The sequence below is a fragment of the Lampris incognitus genome, chromosome 15, assembly GCF_029633865.1.
Source record: "Lampris incognitus isolate fLamInc1 chromosome 15, fLamInc1.hap2, whole genome shotgun sequence".
NCBI lineage: Eukaryota > Metazoa > Chordata > Actinopteri > Lampriformes > Lampridae > Lampris > Lampris incognitus.
Genome location: NC_079225.1, coordinates 32,765,423 through 32,785,545, shown reverse-complemented (window position 1 = coordinate 32,785,545; position 20,123 = coordinate 32,765,423). Strand labels below are relative to the sequence as shown.

At 44.6% G+C, this 20,123-nt stretch overlaps 1 protein-coding gene across 1 annotated transcript in view; it reads right to left on the bottom strand.

The window, feature by feature from the left end:
• Nucleotides 1-20,123, bottom strand: part of LOC130125441 (neurexin-3b-like) — a 412,131-nt gene that overhangs the window by 39,263 nt on the left and 352,745 nt on the right. The window contains exons 18-19 of the mRNA XM_056295020.1: nucleotides 3,961-4,050; nucleotides 1,830-2,140 (exon numbers count right to left, since the gene is read on the bottom strand). Of these exons, the coding sequence (XP_056150995.1) occupies nucleotides 1,830-2,140; nucleotides 3,961-4,050 (401 nt within the window). The remainder of the gene's footprint in view (nucleotides 1-1,829; nucleotides 2,141-3,960; nucleotides 4,051-20,123) is intronic.

The following is a 20,123-nucleotide window of genomic DNA, read 5'->3' as shown; positions in this document are numbered from 1 at the left end:
CTTCCACCCAAACTTGTTGGAGAAGTGTGAACTTAAGACAGGGTACGCTCTGAGGCCGCACTTTCTGATATACTACTCAGAGGTAGTTTTCAAAAAAAAATTTTTTTATTTTTTTTTTCGAAATTGGGATCGTGAGCATAATAGCAGCATCCTGGGTATCGATGTAATGGATGGAGTGAGCGTCATAATTTCACCTTGAAAATGAGAGCAACGCACAACACAAGGGCTCATTTTCTATCACACAGGCACCGAGTTTCATTCACTCTCTTTGATATCAATAGCTTGTGACACAAAAAGCCCTTTTCTTGGTGATGCAACATGCTTTCGTTCCTCATCTGACGCGACCTTGTTGATGGTGCCAGAGACAGCAGTCGTCATCATCATCACCATCATCATCATCACAGGCTGTTGAGACCACATGCACACAGACAGAAGAGATATTTATCAACGTAGAGGACGCTTAGGACAATTTAACCCCTCATACAATGACTTGACGCTTATTTGTTGTTTTATGTCAGCTCTTCCCGGGCTTTTTTTTCTTTCTTTCTTACTTTCTAGTGACTTTCTGCAGAAGCAGTAAACTGCTTTGAGTTTCTTGTTCAGGCACCTGCAATGACAGAGCTGTACAAGAGCCAGCACCGACACAATGGGCCATCATTACTGTGCGGCCGACAATCTGTTTTTGAGGTGAGGAGGCTGATAACAGTGGTCCCTGTCTGTCGCCTATCTTGTCCCGCACCCCCCCCCCACCCCTGAGGGAGAGTTATTGCTTTAATATGAGCAGCGAATGGTTCAATTTGTCCTCCTGGTGTCAAAGGAGCACTCGGCGTGATTACTTTCTTGGCACGCTGGTGACATTCATTGGCTTAGAGTCAGGACATGTTGGACAAAGGCTTCTGTTAGGGTAGAGGGATGGTGGTAGCAGTGGTGGGAGGGGGGGGGATTTGAGATTTGAGACGGTAACACTTCCCAGCAACTGCTGAGAAGTATCCACACTCTGAATGGCCATGTATGGGGGAAAAAAAGCAGGCCAACTCCAGTCAAGATCTCAGAAAAATGTCAGTTAGTTTGGGGGAGCGACCATGTTGTTGATAATGGACATAGAGATGGAAAAATAAAATCTTATCCATCCATCCATCCAATATACAAACCGCTTATCCTGCTCTGGTCACAGGGATGCTGGAGCCTATCCCAGCAGTCATTGGGGAGACACCCTGGACAGGCCATCACACACACACACACACACACACACACCTAGGGACAATTTAGTATGGCTAATTCACCTGACCTGCATGTCTTTGGACTGTGGGAGGAAACCGGAGCACTCGGAGGAAACCCACACAGACACGGGGAGAACATGCAAACTCCACACAGAGGACGACCCGGGACGAACCCCAAGGTTGGACTACTCTGGGGCTCAAACCCTGGACCTTACCTTCTTGCTGTGAGGCGACCGCGCTAACCACTCTGCCACCATGCCGCCCATAAAATATTTTATATATATATATAGTATGCATGTATATATATATATATAGTATGCATGTATATATATATAGTATGCACACATATATATATATAGTATGCATGTATATATATATATATATATATATATATAAAGAATTTAAATTTCTTTAGCTGCTTTGACGTTTTGCTAAATTTTGCAGACAGAGTCATCAACACACAAAAACACCCACATACTCCTAAATACACAAAGGCGTAACACACTGACATCTACATCTATATCAAACTTTTTCACCCACACCCCACTGAATTCATCAACAGTTCCCATGACCTCCGCCTAAATTCTCTCCCATCAGCCCCCACCTTACCTGAATGGTGGGCGGTGAGCGCTGCTTGCGAGTAGTAGTGGTAGAAAGCGTGGTAGTGGTCTCGATGAAGGTGGTGGACATCTCCGGAGGAACCGAGGTGGTGGTGCGTGCTGCGCCCCTACTGGCCGGCACGTCACCAACCAGCCGGACACTGCCATTCACCTTGATGTTAGCATGACCCTCGGCGGCCATGTTGAGCACCTTGAGGCCATTATAGTAGAGGCCAGAGAGCTGGCCCTGGTAGGGGCGCTTCCGGTCATTCCCACCTATGGAGATTGTGGCCTGGGTGTTGAAGATGGTCAGCTGCCGGCCTGTCGCAGGAAAGATGCGGGGGGAGGGAGAGGAGAGGGTGGGGGAAGAGAGGGTTAATGCGCCATTCATCAGGTTTACTGTTATCTGCTGTGGCATGCAGATGTAGTCTCATGTAAATCTCACGATTTCTGCCATATTGTTGATGATCAGAGGGGACCTGTGGCATCGTACTAATGGAGGCTGATGGGGAACCTCTAATTATGACTGCTTATTCATAGCGTCATCTGCTATCCAACTCCACTCAAGCAAAAAATCTAAATAATTTCACTGGCTAAAACAATAGTGATCATGCGACATCCCTTACATCTAGGCAGCAGCTAACAAAACTAGTAAATCAGTTCTGTGGCTTGTTGAACTGTCAAGCCTCGGCCTAAATTTTAAAAGGCTGCAGCTTTTATGCAGTGTACCCTAGCAATACTTTACTGTATCAGTTTGCAGATCAAGGAAAAAACTTAATGCAAAAAAAAAAAATCACTGAAATGGAGAGAATGAAAAAGCAGTGTTTCTGCATTGTAAAGTAAGCTAGGTATACTGTACAGGTCTAGGAATCATCTTTAAACAGGCAGCTTGATCACATTTCATAGAGCACTTTTACTTTCCTCTTTATTTTCTATGGACATTGAGCTCATGCAATGAAGTGATTAATAAATATGTGTAAAGGACTTGGCATACGATGATAAAGGATTGAGTGATGCACACTGAGTACATGTCATGGAAAATTTCATTAGGAAAGAGGCAAATATCATAGTCAAAACACATTGCTCATGCATTAGTGATGAAATGAAAATACACAAACAAACTCTTGCAGTGCAAGAATCATAATTAAAAATCTAATTTCCATAATATAGAGACACATATAACACTGTAGGCTTATTATATTCGCGACATTTACGAAATTACAATACATTGGGCATGAAATGACAGGGACAAGACTTTCATATCACAAAAGAGAAAATGAAATAGCATGTGGAGTCATGCATGCAACGGTAATGGGGTTTTTCAGACCGGTTTGTGTTTTAGCGAATGTTAAAGGGACTTTATAATAAGGTTAAGACTTTTATAGGCAATGGCATTTAAATACAGTTTATAACGAGATTATGTTATGCGGGGGGGGGGAATTTAAAACAGAATTAACCGATTGTCAAAATTCTCTATTACATCCAACTCCCACAGGTATAGTAATAAGAGATGAGGTGGCAAGTCGGTAAACCCATTGTGTTGCCTTGGGAATCCCAGCCACCGTGGCCCTTTTCAAACAAGGGGCTCGAATTTGCTCTCCATCACAAATCAAGTGGGGGATTCTGTGGGTGATAACTACTAGTCGACAAACTACAGCAGGGGAAAGCACCTGTGGCGGGGAAACTAGGTGGGGGTGGGGGGGTAGGGGTGGAGGTGGAGGGGGGGTGGGGGCTCGGCGCTCCCATATCTGCTGCTGCAGCGGGGGGGAACATGCTCTCTATGTACAAAGTTTGGCCATCAATACTTTTTTGTCGTCTTATCGTTGCATTGTTTGTAAACGAGAACAAATCGTTTTCGCCAGTCCCTTTAACCGGACACTGCCAATGATCCAAAAAAAAAAAACCAAAAAAGAATTTTAGAAAATGATAATGACATAAAGGGAATGAGAATCGAAAAACAATACGAAGAAAAAGGTAAAGCCAAAAACAAACACAAAAATAGCGCTTTGGTTTACATTTTGTATTGGGTTTAAGGGGATGGTTTCTCATTCTCAGAGGTTGGAGGGAACAAGCCGATGACATGACAGGGAAAAAAAGAAGAAAAAAAAATATAATGATAAACATTCCCGGTAAAGGTTTACCTTTCTCCTGAAGCCAATCTTCTACTGGCCGGGTATATTTGAACGGGATTTTCTTATTTGCCATTTGATAGCGCTCAATGTCGCTGTTGCCTTTAAAGTTTAAAAGTTTAATAAACAGCTTGAAACAGTCGGCTGCTGCAACAGACATCACTCACATTTAGACAGGTGTTTATAATGTGTTTTATCTCTGTTTAGAAATATTTAGAAAAGTGTTAGAATGACTTTTTTTTCCAAGTAGCTTTAGTTGTAGGTTTAAACTTGATATTTATGTGGCACACTCCACATCAATATATAATGAATATCCATGGACACCATGCGCAGCACACATCGACAGCAATCACACAAAATACACATAGTATACACACAGTGTAGGGGGGAAAAACCCTGCAAAAGCACTGGTTATTGGAAAAACATCAATATTCCCACAGAAAATGCACATCAATCTACACGGCGAATCCCAAACTTCTCCAGTCAAATCACTTAAGAAAAGAAGAGACAAAGGACATCAAATACTTAATAAAGGCAGACATGTAACAAATGCCTCACTCAGAGGCAAACTGGAGGTAATTTATGTTCACTAACTCTCCCACTGGACACCACCTGCTTTTACATTTCAAGGGCCGAGGAGCCATTTCGTTTAGTAAGTGCTTGGAAGGTTTGCAGGGGGGCTGTAATTTGCGGCACTGCAAACCTATTGGGAGGGAAGTCCCACAGTGACACGGATTTGATGAGGACAATGCATACAGATGAGATCATTACTGCCACGGCGGGAGGCCTTTAGGGTAAAAACTGCCTCAGCTGTGAAATTGGCGTCTTCTGAGACCCCGCCGAACACGTCCAAGGTATACAGGAATGAAGGATAATGGGACGTCTCTATGAAGAATGCACATAATGTGTGCATAGTGTGTGTAGTTAACATTATTCCTTGTGTGATTGGTTGGTTCATTGTGCATGTGCCCGGTGGCAATATTTTCACTGAAAAACACTCGGAAGTCATCCTCTGTGAAAGTCACTGCGAGTAGCGGTGTATGGCTACGTGCTGTCCTCTTAGAGGGGCGACTATTAGGTGAGAGGCATGTGTAGACTTGTGAATGGTGCTTCACAGTTGAGCACATTTGTGGAGAACCACACTGTTCTGCAGTACAACCAGGTTTTAAAATGCATTTTAGTGGTAAACACTGGTTGAGCTACGCCTTAAAAAAAAGTCCTTTGTTTGTCTTCTTCTCTGGCGCGGTAGTCAGGGGAAAAGTTTCAGCAAGCAAGGAAGGACTCGCACACAGAGAACGAAAAAGGAATTCAGACTAGAGTCTGGATTTTAAATATTTCTATTAGTTACTCTGCAGAGCTGTACAGAGAGTGAAAAAAAATGTGCAAATGTGAAAACTTTTCAGTCTGTGTTGGACTCTCCATCCATCCATTATCCAAACCGCTTATCCTGCTCAGGGTCATGGGGATGCTGGAGCCTATCCCAGCAGTCATTGGGCGGCAGGTGGGGAGACACCCTGGACAGGCTGCCCGTCCATCACAGGGCGTGTTGGACTTGTCTCGGTGCAAAAAGAGTAAGGCACGATGGGTCACCTAATCAGTGAGCTAGGGCGTGATTTAGCACCAATGAAGCCAACTGCCAGCAGATCAAGCCATTACAAACCCATTAGAATAATATAAATCCATAGCACCAACACATTCTCATACGCATACTGATATACATACACTACCGTTCAAAAGTTTGGGATCACATTGAAATGTCCATATTTTTGAAGGAAAAGCACTGTACTTTTCAATGAAGATAACTTTAAACTAGTCTTAACTTTAAAGAAATACACTCTATACATTGCTAATGTGGTAAATGACTATTCTAGCTGCAAATGTCTGGTTTTTGGTGCAATATCTACATAGGTGTATAGAGGCCCATTTCAAGCAACTATCACTCCAGTGTTCTAATGGTACAATGTGTTTGCTCATTGGCTCAGAAGGCTAATTGATGATTAGAAAACCCTTGTGCAATCATGTTCACACATCTGAAAACAGTTTAGCTCGTTACAGAAGCTACAAAACTGACCTTCCTTTGAGCAGATTGAGTTTCTGGAGCATCACATTTGTGGGGTCAATTAAACGCTCAAAATGGCCAGAAAAAGAGAACTTTCATCTGAAACTCGACAGTCTATTCTTGTTCTTAGAAATGAAGGCTATTCCATGCGAGAAATTGCTAAGAAATTGAAGATTTCCTACACTGGTGTGTACTACTCCCTTCAGAGGACAGCACAAACAGGCTCTAACCAGAGTAGAAAAAGAAGTGGGAGGCCGCGTTGCACAACTGAGCAAGAAGATAAGTACATTAGAGTCTCTAGTTTGAGAAACAGACGCCTCACAGGTCCCCAACTGGCATCTTCATTAAATAGTACCCGCAAAACACCAGTGTCAACATCTACAGTGAAGAGGCGGCTGCGGGATTCTGGGCTTCAGGGCAGAGTGGCAAAGAAAAAGCCATATCTGAGACTGACCAATAAAAGAAAAAGATTAAGATGGGCAAAAGAACACAGACATTGGACAGAGGAAGACTGGAAAAAAGTGTTGTGGACGGATGAATCCAAGTTTGAGGTGTTTGGATCACAAAGAAGAACGTTTGTGAGACGCAGAACAAATGAAAAGATGCTGGAAGAATGCCTGACGCCATCTGTTAAGCATGGTGGAGGTAATGTGATGGTCTGGGGTTGCTTTGGTGCTGGTAAGGTGGGAGATTTGTACAGGGTAAAAGGGATTCTGAATAAGGAAGGCTATCACTCCATTTTGCAACGCCATGCCATACCCAGTGGACAGCGCTTGATTGGAGCCAATTTCATCCTACAACAGGACAATGACCCTAAACACACCTCCAAATTGTGCAAGAACTATTTAGAGCAGAAGCAGGCAGCTGGTATTCTATCGGTAATGGAGTGGCCAGCGCAGTCACCAGATCTGAACCCCATTGAGCTGTTGTGGGAGCAGCTTGACCGTATGGTACGCAAGAAGTGCCCATCCAACCAATCCAACTTGTGGGAGCTGCTTCTGGAAGCGTGGGGTGCAATTTCTCCAGATTACCTCAACAAATTAACAGCTAGAATGCCAAAGGTCTGCAATGCTGTAATTGCTGCAAATGGAGGATTCTTTGACGATGTAAAAAAAATCTTATTTCAAATACAAATCATTATTTCTAACCTTGTCAATGTCTTGACTCTATTTTCTATTCATTTCACAACATATGGTGGTGAATAAGTGTGACTTTTCATGGAAAACACAAAATTGTTTGGGTGATCCCAAACTTTTGAACGGTAGTGTACATACAAAAATTGGGAATGGGACACACTGGAATAAAAGGCAATAAGATTGAGTCATGGAAAACAGGTCATGTCTAATTTGTCATTAAAGCCACTACAGTGTAGCATTTTAAGGTAGATGGTAGCATATCTGCATTCATATTGAAGTAAAATTTGATCCAAATTTCCACCACAACGATTAGGAATCATCATGTCAATGCCACAGAATGCCAAATCCGAAACAGAATGATTGCCATCTGCAAAGTGTCTTGCAAAAGCTGATTTAGTATCAGCTTGGCGGATAGCACCTTTTTTTTTTTTTTCCCGCTTTTTCTCCCCAATTGTATCCGGTCAATTAACCCACTCTTCCAAGCCTTCCCGGTCGCTGCTCCACCCCCTCAGCTGATCCGGGAAGGGCTGCAGACTACCACATGCCTCCTCCAATACATGTGGAGTCGCCAGCCGCTTCTTTTCACCTGACAGTGAGGAGTTTCACCAGGGGGACGTGGCTAGTTCCCCCTCCTCCGCTGAACAGGTGCCCCGGCCAACCAGAGGAGGCGCTAGTGCAGCGACCAGGACACATACTCACATCTGGCTTCCCACCCGCAGACACGGCCAATTGTGTCTGTAGGGACGCCAAACCAAGCCGGAGGTAACACAGGGATTCGAACCGCCAATCCCCATGTTGGTAGAAAACGGAATAGACCGCCACGCTACCCGGATGCCCTGGATAGCACTTTTCTGTTCATTCATTCTAAATCTAAGTTGTCTCCTCATTTTTCCAACCTAGTTGGTACACGCAAGAAGGTAGACAACATTACTAGAGCTGCATGATGTAAGTTTTTTTTTTATTTCTGGCTCTTTTTTGGTCACAAAAGCTGCTAAAAGTATTGACCTTTTTACAGTTAGAACATGCAGCAACACTCCGGCAAGGAAGGAAATCTGTGGCACTGTCCAAACACCCCTGGCGGATGGAGTTTTTCTGTGTGTCTGTGTTTACCAGTATGTCCTGGATATTCTTTGCTCTAGAAAAGGAGAAAAGTCAAAGAGAGTTGAAGATCTACTAGCTAACATCATCAATAGAAAAAAATGTTCCAGTGTTTTTTCACAACATTACATATCTCACGTGAGATATGGTTTGGAGAAAGTGGCACTGATGAAAAGACAAGAGGCGGAGCTGGAGGTGGCAGAGTTGAAGATGCTAAGATTTTCATTGGGAGTGACGAAGAAGGACAGGATTAGGAACGAGTATATTAAAGGGACTGTTCAGGTTAGACGGTTTGGAGACAAAGCAAGAGAGGCAAGATTTAGATGGCTTGGACGTGTGTGGGGGAGAGATGCTGGGTATACTGGGAGAAGGATGCTGAATATGGAGCTGCCAGGGAAGAGGAAAAGAGGAAGGCCAAAGAGGAGGTTTATGGATGTGATGAGGGAAGACATGCAGGTGGCTAGTGTGACAGAGGAAGATGCAGAGGACAGGAAGAAATGGAAACGGATGATCCTTTGCGATGACCCCTAACAGCGCAGCCAAAAGTAGTAGTAGACATATCTCATGCCCAAGTGGTGAACAGGTAGTATCAAATACACAAGAGAATGTGTTTTGCTTATTGGGTTTACATTTAGTGAATCATTCATTTCTGTATTTCTCATAAGCCTTTCCAAAAGCCTGATCCAAGACATCTCATGGGATTTTGAATCCTTCCTTGCTGCATTTAAAAATGCAAGATTTTGATCGTAACCACATGAAAACTTCTAAACAGCTTTCCTAATTCACCGGTGTTGTAAAGTTTAGCTGCCGTGTCGAATTCTCAGCTGATAATTCTTATTATAATGTCATACGTACAAAGTACTGTTGCGGGGATACCATTTTAGTCATGTAGTATATACCGCCATCCCCCTGACTCAGGAAACTATGTCCCTGAGCATTTTGTTGATGAAGAAACATTTGTTTCGGGATTTCCGTTTACCTTTCTGTTGTGTTTATTTCCGGAAAAAATGGAAGTGTTCAGTTTGCAGCCAAACATGAATGTGCACGTGTGGGTGCCTGGGAGCTAAAGGAGTTAAGTGGTTGCATGCAGTGGAATGGTAAAGCGTGCCAGCTGGTTAATCTGCCACTAGCAGGACTCCCTCTTCATGCCTCGGATCCTAAACAGGTTTTTGGGGTGGCAGCCAAATACCCACTCCCCTGGACAGGGACCATAGAGGGAGGCAGGATGGATGTCGGAGCAGCAAGGAAACGGAAAAGTAGGTTAGGAGCAGAGGTGGAGATCGTGACCACAGGCCGACACTACAGGGACTTTCATCACAACCTGGTCACAACCTGTTCCAACTCCTCCCCTCTGGTAGACGCTACAGAGCACTGTACCCCAAAACAACTAGATATAAAAACAGTTACTTTCCGTGGGCTGTCATTCATATGAAATCTTAACACTGTCAAATAAACAATATTAATAATAGTATAATATCAATAATAATCATAACATTTATATAGCTCTTTTCTAGACACCAAAAGTGCTTCACATTGAAGGGGGTAACTGACTTCAACTACCACCAATGTGTAGCACCACCTGGGTGATGCACGGCAGCCATTTTGCACCAGAACGCTCACCACACATCAGCTTGAGGTGGAGATGGAGGAACCACTGAGCCAACTACATGGGGGGATGATTAGGTGGCCAGATGGAGAGAGCCAGGTTGGGAATTTTGCCAGGACACCGGGGAACTCCCTACTCTTTGCAGTAAGTGCCATGGGATCTTTAATGACCACAGTGGATCTCGGTTTACAGTCTCATCCGAAGGATGGCATCTCTTACAGCACAGTGTCCCCGTCACTGCACTGGGGCATTGATATTTGTTGTTCTTGTTTTTAAAAAAATTAAGACCAGAGGGAAGACTGTCCCCTACTGGCCCAACAACACCACTTTCGGCAGCAACTCAGTTTCGTTGGGAGGTCGCCCATCCAGGTACTAGCCAAGCCCACACCTGCTTAGCTTCTGTCATTTGACAGAGCCAGGGTACATGTTGGTATGGCTGCTGACAAATCCAACCATTTTGTATATACTACACTGTGCTGTACATCATACATATACTGGTACGCTCGGTCATGTCCCTCTACCTCAGGCATGTAATCTATTTCAGCATCTCTGATCTATTCTCTGCACCACTGCACTTTATCACCTCTTATTTCGCCTGTATATAGTCAGTCCTTGTGTATATATCTGAAGATTGTATTGTTGTCGTGTTGTTTTTCTATGTTAAGTACACCGAGAGAGCCACGAGACCGGAGTCAAATTCCATTATGTGCAAACCCACATGGCCAATAAACATGATTCTGATTGTTGAAAAAAGCACGAGTACGGATGTCCGCATGACCCGGGTGAACGTAAATGACGTCACAGCAGACCCTCCGCGCACATCTCTGCAGACGCTTGCCTATGGACGTCCACACAGCAGTCACTTATTTGTGTCCGCGCGCTTACAAGTGCACCCTGTATCATGCAAAATATGCCCCGGCTTGCCAGTTTCCCATCGAGCTCCATCGGCTACGAAGACATCGCGTACCACCTCCACACAACCCTTTCTGACATTGCCTGGAGGCAACTTAACTCCTCTTCATTTATTAATTCTTCAACCATAAAATACACTATTTTGCAGTGAGGTGTGTGAAATGGATTGGCGTGGTTTCAGTATGCTTCCAATATGCACAACTACGACGGGTAAAAGTTTATGTATAGCCTGGTGCACTGTCCATACGTCTGCTTCCTGTTTTTTTTCTTTTAAAAAAAATTATTTCAGATTTTTCCCCTTTTTCTCCCAATTTAGTGGCCAATCGATCCCTATTTTAGTTCAAACACCCACCCTTGTACGGCATGCGTTCGCCAACTGCATCTCTCCGGCCGGCAGTCTCGAAGGAGCCGCCTCGCCACTTTCGTGACAAGGCGCATCCAGGCCGAACCACTGCTTTTTCCGACACACACAGAGACGCATTCATGTGACGAACACAAAGCCGATTCGGCCCCCTCCGGAAGACAGCGTGGCTAATTATTGCTGCTTCGTCGAGACCGGCCGTAGTCGGATCTGACGAGACCGGGGCGCGAACCCCGGTCCCCGGTGGGCAACTGCATCGACACAAAGCTGATGCTTAGACCGCTACACCACCGCGGACCCAGCTTCCTGTTTTCAACAGCACACACGTACCTTAAGAGGTTCTGTGCACATCCCCCTCTCTACTTTCTACACTTTCTGGTTTCTCTCTCTCCATTTGCCAATAATTGGTCTCCTGTTATTATTTATCAGGGCCAAATTCGTTGACAGAAACAACGTGATGAATGTTTCGCGGTGACCTTCGTAGCAAAATCAAAACTCGAGATTTTGTTTACAAAAATTGGTTCCCATTTTCACTTTTTTTTTTTTTGGTACAGCAAGCCATGGACGGAAAATGTTTTTTGGTGAGAAATTCACCCTGCTATTTATCCTGTTTAAATCTCATCTGGAACTGGGCAAGCCAGTAAAAGCTTGTCCGGCATTGCTGATGAGGTACGTGCAGGTATAGCTTTTACATTGTTCTTGATGATTAATGAGGTGACAGTCTTTCTGTAATGAATACACCAGAAGCTAATTGTCTAACTAATGAGGAAAATCTCTCCAGTCTGTCAGTTTGATATTCTGTTTGCCAAAGGTGACTCTCCAATGGATGACCTCTCCAGTAAAAGCAACATTCTCTGTTACGTCTCCGCTTTTCAGGACTTCGTTTTTGCAAAGCATAGTGTGAGAGGAAAGGGCGAATTTGCAGTGTTACATGTTCTGTAAATTGCAGCTGTGGAAGAATCCAACGATGGCGTAATCCAGTCCGGATCTTTTACCAGAGGGGCTTATGCATGGCTTGTCATATATCCCTATATGCCTAGACAAAGAAATGAAATAAAAACAATATATACATATTTAAATCTAGGTTGAGGTCTTCTGTATGCAAAGTCTCTCTCTCTCTCTTTCTTTTGGGGGGGGGATTTCCCCCCCCTTTCTCCCCAATTGTATCTGGCCAATTACCCCACTCTTCCAAGCCGTCCCAGTCGCTGCTCCACCCCCTCTACCGATCTGTGGAGGGCTGCAGACTACCACATGCCTCCTCCGATACACGTGGAGTCACTAGCTGCTTCTTTTCAGCTGACAGTGAGGAGTTTCACCAGGGGGAAATAGTGCGTGGGAGGATCATGCTATTCCCCCTAGTTCCCCCTGGAACGGGCGCCCCGACCAACCAGAGGAGGCGCTAGTGCAGCGACCAGGGCACACCCACATCCTACTTCCCACCCACAGACACGGCCAATTGTGTCGGTAGGGACGCCTGACCAAGCCTGAGGAAACACGGGGATTTCAACCGGCGATTTCCGTGTTGACAGGCAACGGAATAGACTGCTACGCTACCCAGACGCCCTCTTGTATGCAAAGTCTCTTAATTTCAGTTATCGCAATACTACATTAAAGGATGATTAGTAACATTTTTAGAGCAATGCTGCTATGGATTTGAACCCAGAAGAGGCAGATCCTTCTTTAGCTGAACTGCTCTTCCTGTTACAAAACGTGATAGAAAAGTCAAATCCGTACCTACTGTCGTGGCAACTATTTAAAGTCCACTCTGACAATAAATGATGAGCGAGACAAAATCTCTTGCAGTATTGTCACACTTAAATAATGCTTAAAAGCATGGCACACATGACGTCAACCTTACAAGCGAGTACAGCACAGCCTCTCTCATAGGGCTGCTTTTTGTACCTCTCCTCCTTATTTCACGTCGTATCCCCCCAAGCCCGTTTCTCCACTTGCTTTGGACAGACTCTGCTACACTTCCCATACATTCGTCTCCTGTTTGCTAACAGCAGAACTTAATTTGTTCACATGGAGAAGACACTACGACACTATATTTGTTCTGTTACATAAGAGCTTTATAATGGATTACATTTATACAGCGCTTTTCTAGACACCCAAATGCTTCACAGAGAACCACCACCAATGTGTAGCACCACCTGGGTGATGCACGGCAGCCATTTTGCACCAGAACGCTCACCACACATCAGCTTGAGGTGGAGAGGGAGGAACCACTGAGCCAATTACATGAGGGGATGATTAGGTGGCCAGATGGAGAGAGCCAGGTTGGGGATTTTGCCAGGACACCGGGGAACTCCCTACTCTTTGCGGTAAGTGCCATGGGATCTTTAATGACCAGAGTGAGACAGGACCTCGGTTTACCGTCTCAGGACAGCGTCTCCTACAGCACAGTGTCCCCGTCACTTCACCGGGGTACTGGGATTTTTGTTTGTTGTTGTTTTTGTTTGTTTTTTGTATTTTTATTGCGACCATAGGGAAGACTGCTCCCTACTGGCCCACGAACACCACTTCCAGCAGAAACTCCGTTTTCCCGGGAGGTCTCCCATCCAAGTACTTTAAGGTTTAAGTTTAACTTGACCTTTAAGCATTTATCTAAGCAATCTAGACTAAAGTTAAACATGGGTCATACATAGTCAAAGATTAAAAGTAAGCAAACATCATATATGATCATACGGCAGACATGATCATCTGAGCACACAGGGCATATGATCATAAAATAGCCTTCCCACATATTAACAAAAAAACCCAAAAAACTGTTTCTGACTTCTTTGGTTTTACCACATTGGTCATTAAAAGGTTAACTCAAGTCAGTGATGTCGGTGATGAAATTTCATCCTCTAAAAACTTTTGAATAGTGTACAGCACTTCAGAAAATCCATCCATCCATTATCCAAACCGCCTATCCTGCTCTTGGGGTTGCGGGGATGCTGGAGCCTACCCCAGCAGTCATTGGGTGGCAGGTGGGGAGACACACTGGACAGGTTGCCAGGCCATTACAGGCCCCCACCCCCCCACACACACACCTAGGGACAATTTAGTACGGCCAGTTCACTTGACCTACATGTTTTGGACTGTGGGAGGAAACCGGAGCACCCGGAGGAAACCCACGCAGACATGGGGAGAACATGCAAACTCCACACAGAGGATGACCTGGGACGACCCCCAAGGTTGGACTACCCCAGGGCTCAAACCCAGGACCTTCTTGCTGTGAGGTGACCGTGCTAACCACTGCGCCACCGTGCTGCACACTTCAGAAAATCCTTCACTAAAAATCAGGCCTACCCCATGCAGAGCAGCATCTAATCAACATATGGAAGGCAAGCTGAATTGTGGTGAAAACGATGCAGTGACTATAAATGCATCCACCCAGGTGCTTGTAGAGACATGTAATATATGTGCCGTCAACACCTCTCAGTGTTTTAGAGGATAAATCACTTAACAGTAAAAATGAATAAAAAAGGGACTGAGGTAGGGGGGGGGAAAAACACTCCTCCCGGCCTGCAAAAGCAAGCATTAGCGTCTATCCATGTGATGCATTCATAATGCCGTCACCATAGCAACAAAGTTGTTATGCTCGAAGTCCTCCTTTAATGACAATGTAAATTTTAGCTTGGCTAGTAAATAACGGCATCTATGCGTAGTTTGGGTATGTCGTTGCCGGCTCATGTGTGTGTCCCCCCCATCTCGTCTCCCAGCCAAAACAATGTCTGAATGTTTTCCCTCTGGTAGCAGCGAGTCAGTCAACACAAACACTGGCACAGCGACAGTCATCCATTGGACAGTTTGTTCATTCTGTTCAGTCTGCTTGCCAGACTGATCTCGCCGGGGCTCCATCATAGGCCCAGCGCTTAGGGCACATCAAAACTCTGAAAATGGCTGCCCTGACAGGCTCCTGGCTCTCTCTCCGTATGATCAGTACATTTGTTATACTGTAGTCCCGTCCAAATATCACCATTCCACAGCTTAACTGCACATTCAGTTGTCAGAGCTCTTTCTTATAAGCATCATACCCCACCCAACTCCTCCTTCAATCTATTCCCTGTATTCACCGCCCCCCACTCCATGATCTGTCTGTCTGTCTGCCCGTCCATCTGTCCATACGTCTGTCTGTCTATCCCCTTTTCATGTGTTCCATTCCGTCCTGTTCCAATCTCTCTCTTCTTCTTCTCCTCTTTGCAATCAGGCTTTCTCATCAGTTGATTCAAGCTTCTTCAGCAACAGCCACATTTCCACCATCATCTATCTACTCTTCTCCCACTCCCCATTACACTTCTCTTCTGTCTGTCAGTTGATCAGTCATTCTAGCTATATTCAGATGCCCTGCTCATATTTTGAAATGAATTCCCCCTCCCCTTTTCTTTCTCTGCTTGTCCATGCATGACTATATATTCCACTGAATATTTCTCTTGTCTCCTATACAGTCTATATGTCCCTTCAGTCAACTCCACTTACTCATGCCAGTTTTACCATGCATGTATTCTTTTTCCTGCTCGTTCTCTCTCTCTCTTTCTCTGCTAGATGTCAGATTTGCTGCTAGGCGTCAGACAGAGCCAATGAGTGAGAGTAAAATCATTATTTCTCTGGTTTCTCTCAGGTTTATGGCATTGAAAGGATGAATTAGCACAGTGGTTCCTACGCTCAGCTTATCTTGGTCTGTGTTGTGACAGAGCCCTCAGAGAGATGGTGTTTCAGATATGGCGAGTCATGTTTGGCTAGAGGCTAAGTCTGAATATTTATCTCGCTCCTGAAAAATTGTTGTGTTTGTATTTTAAAACAAATATGGGCGCACTTGTTAAAAAGGTGCCCGCTGTGTCTCACTGCAGACTATGGCTGCCTCAGCATCATTGCTGTGTGTGTTTCGCTGCATGCTTCAAGTCCATGTGTGTAAAGTGTGTGCATGTGTGTCGGTGACCGTGAGTGTGCCGTTTGAATTTAGGGTCCTTCCAGCAATGATCGGGCGCCCTCCCCCGCTTGCCATCTCACATGCATATACCATATAAAAACTCGCACCTTCACCTCACCCACACAGACACACCCACCCACTCCCATACACACACCCACGTACGTGCAAACTCACGGACAAATACATACACATGCAAACACCCACACACGTGCATACACTCAGCTTCCCTGAGGCCCGAAGAGCGTGTTGAGGCCAATGGTCATTCAACCAAAACCGCTTCTGAACCGCAGTCAGCCGAGGCAAATTGTAATGCACAATTTCCGCCTGGCTTGGTTCAGTGACTCCTTGATTCAAAGATTCAAAATCAAGCAGAAAAAAAAAGTCATGTATTACGAACCAAAGAGTTAAGAGATTAAGACGGGTCTGAGATGAAGACTACATACTGAAAACGAAACCATCTGCTTAAACAAAGGGAAGCGTCTACAGTAATCTGGACCATCAAAGGAACACACAGGATTTTAGGGTGAGAAGCACAAGTTCTGATGAGAACTGACCGAGAGGGACGAAACGCATTCATTAAGAAACATTTGGGGTTATACAAAAGACGGGAAGACTGAGAGGGCAATGTTTGGAAAAGCAAGAATAATTAGCAAGACAGAGATGGAGAAAAATGGACACACACACACACACACACACACACACACACACACACACACACACACACACACAAGTAAGCCACGAGGAGCTGGAGACACACAGTGCTGGATTTGATAAGCGAGGGTATGTTACTGAATGCATGACGAGGCACGTGTAAAACAGCACTCTTCCATATCTTTATTCACTCTTGCCCCACAGTATAAGGCTGGTGTGACCCCAGATACTCCACAACTGCCGTGCATCACCGGTGACATACACGCAACTCAATCACGTTTTAGCGCCAACAGAGGACATACCACTTGTACAAAATATGCTGCCTCCTTTCTTACGTATACCTCAGAGTGATGTGAGCATAAAAGATGAATGGTGTGTTGACACAGTCTGGCAAAACACTGTCTACAACAGCTCTATCTACGACCGAGCTCAAAATCCCCGTCAGTAGTAAGTGGGATATAGACTAGCCCTTTGCCACTGCTCTCAGCGGGTCAAAATTAAAAAAATTTTTTTTAAGTAAACAGGCAGCTTAAAACGGTTCTGATGTACCTGTAAATCTGCATCACATCTTAGATCGTTTATATTTTAATAACATAAATAATAAATATAATGATAATAACAAATACATAATAAACAATAGTAAAAATATCCTGCAATAATTTTTTTTAGCCCAAAACTGTGTGCAAAATGTAAATACTTAATTCTAAATCCTACCCCCCGCCTTTTTTCTCCCCAGTTGTATCGGGCCAATTACCCTGCTCTTTTTGAGCCGCCCCAGTCGCTGCTCCACCCCCTCTCTGCCGATCCCGGGGGCGCCCTGATCGATCAGAGGAGGAGCTAGTGCAGGACAAATACCAACATCTGACTTCCCGCCCGCAGACACGGCCAGTTGTGTCTGTAGGGACGCCCGACTAAGCTGGAGGTAACACGGGGATTCGACCCGGCGATCCCGTGTAAGCAGGCAACGGAATAGACCGCTACGCTACCCGCACGCCCTAATTCTAAATGCTATTGCCAATCATTTTGTGAAACAGCTTTGAGTTGAACTATAAATAAAACGATAACGAAAGAAATGTAAAAAACGAAACTGAATATTACAGAGAATGTGTTTAGCAGTGCTCTATACACAAGGCTCCGCGTTTTGGCTTTTTATCGATTTTCACCAAAAAAACACCCAGATTCTTAAACTGACTTTCACCCGGATTTTATGTTTCCACCGTCCCAAAAGTTGTTCCTGTTCGTGTGAGGTTATGTGACAGTGTCCTCTTGTGGCGAAATTCGGCATGCTGGATGGCTTTGAAAAATAAAAACCGAAAACGCTGAGACTTGTTTATACATTATTAAAGCCAGAGCCCAAACCCTCCAGCCAGCCATACGAAACACATCTTGAGACGTCTACACTTGTTGAGCCAATTTTACAAACACTGGTGTTGAGCCATTCAATTTCCATGCCCTGGGCTATTTCGCACCCAGTTATGACTGACAAGCAGTCCACAGACACTCATTTCGTGTATACCCCACCACAGAGAGAATGCATGCCCACATCTAGTAACTGTTTATTGAACGGACCAGAAGCCCTCATGGCGGTTGTTGTCTTCAAGTTAAGCATTAGCGGTATGAGAAGGCAGTCGATGAGTCTGCCCCCTAACCTGTAATTACTCATGAGATGGCAACACCGTTACAAGGGGGGGGGGGGGGGGAAGAAAATCAATCATTGTGGAATTACTGTCGCTGAATGTCCTGCAAATTATCTGTGCAGAAGAGGAAAAAAAGAAATTACCACTTATTTTGATTCCACCCCACCCTAGCCCACCTCAACTTTTGCTCCATCCAAGGACAATGGCAAGCGGGGGGAGTGAACTCGAATAGGATCAGGTAGATGGAATATGAGGCTTAAAAGGAGCAGGTCTCTGTTGCGATAAACTCGAACAGCCTCCTGTCTTGGATAAGACTTACTGATTTGAATGGAGGATATAGTAGGCAGACGTTGAATGCTGGTGTGTAGGGCACTTAAGAGATAATTATAAGGTGTAAATGGTTTAAATGGACTCTGTATTTACTGGTCATTGAAAAGGCAGAAGCCACTCACACAAGTTCAATAGAGGGATGAACTCTAAAGGATGCTCTCCCACAGGTAAATGCCATTTAACAATGCAATCAAAGTCTTTCTTTGATTAGTTCCACTCATTTGGTGAACAGTTGTGTGTGTGTATGTGTGTGTGTATGAGTGGGGTTGCACATTAAGCCTATGCATTGTGTCTTTGAGTGTCTAAGTGTTTTCCCAGCATTATATTGCTGAAATGTAGTTATGAAACCTGTCTGACGTTGTTTGGTCAAAGAAAAGCGAAAGACATCCACAGGCAAAAGAAAGCCACAGACAGAAGGAATTAACATCACCTGGACCCCCACTGAACCAAGCGGAACGGAGTGCCAGGTCATGCCAGGGGTGGCCGCGGCCCCGTCCCCAGTGAGGGGATGGGGTTAGGAGCATGCTGTAGGGCCTGCTGAGACAACGCTCTGAGAGCTAAAAGAGGTCAGCTCCTGCTTGTATCTCGCCTCACTACTGAGTAGGTCGGCATGTCCTCCTCTACTCCTTTTTGAGTTTTTGTTGTTTTTTTGTTGTTTTTTTTGCTGAAAGCCTCTGAAACAGGATTTATACTGTGAGGTACTAAACGTCTCCATTGAAATCAATACTTTTGAAATTCTTTTGAGCGGCAAGGTTGGCAGCTGCTCAAAGCAGTGTAACTAACCTCAGCGTGTCCTCTTTTGGGATATGATCGCCATAATGGGAACAACAGACATTTGATGTCCAGCAAACATGCGCAAAAATGTGATCTGACACTTTTATCAGCACTTATGTGCAATTTCTATGACAAGGTATTTAACAAAGAAATGCTCCCAATACTTACTTTATTTGGAGAAATTTCAATCTATCAGAAGATCAAAAAGCTGCCGAATAAATTGCTCAACACCAGCGTTGCTTCGCTCTATCACATCTTCTGATAGATCGAAACGTTGCCAAATAAAATAAGTATTGGGAGCATTTCAGTGTGCAGACCTCACTCCTTTGTTCTATGTTTTGCAATTTTTGTTTGGCACCTGAATTTTTTATCTGGATGTATGAACACTTGGTTCCTCTTCTAAGGTATTTAACATGACCAAATGCCAAACTCCTGCCTGAGTATAATGATGGAGTTTGATGCACTATCTTAAAATAGTTAAAATCCCTGCAACTGTCATCTCATCTTGTATCGTTTTTCTGTACCCCATTTACTGGCCAATGATTCCCTTTTTTATCAATCCATGGTTGCACCTTGGATAAACCTGTGCATGTGCTATTTCCATCTGCCATTGTGAATAGCCCAACACTGTACATCTGTACATCTCATCTCATCTCATCATCAGCCGCTCCTCCGGGGTTGGGTCGCGGTAGC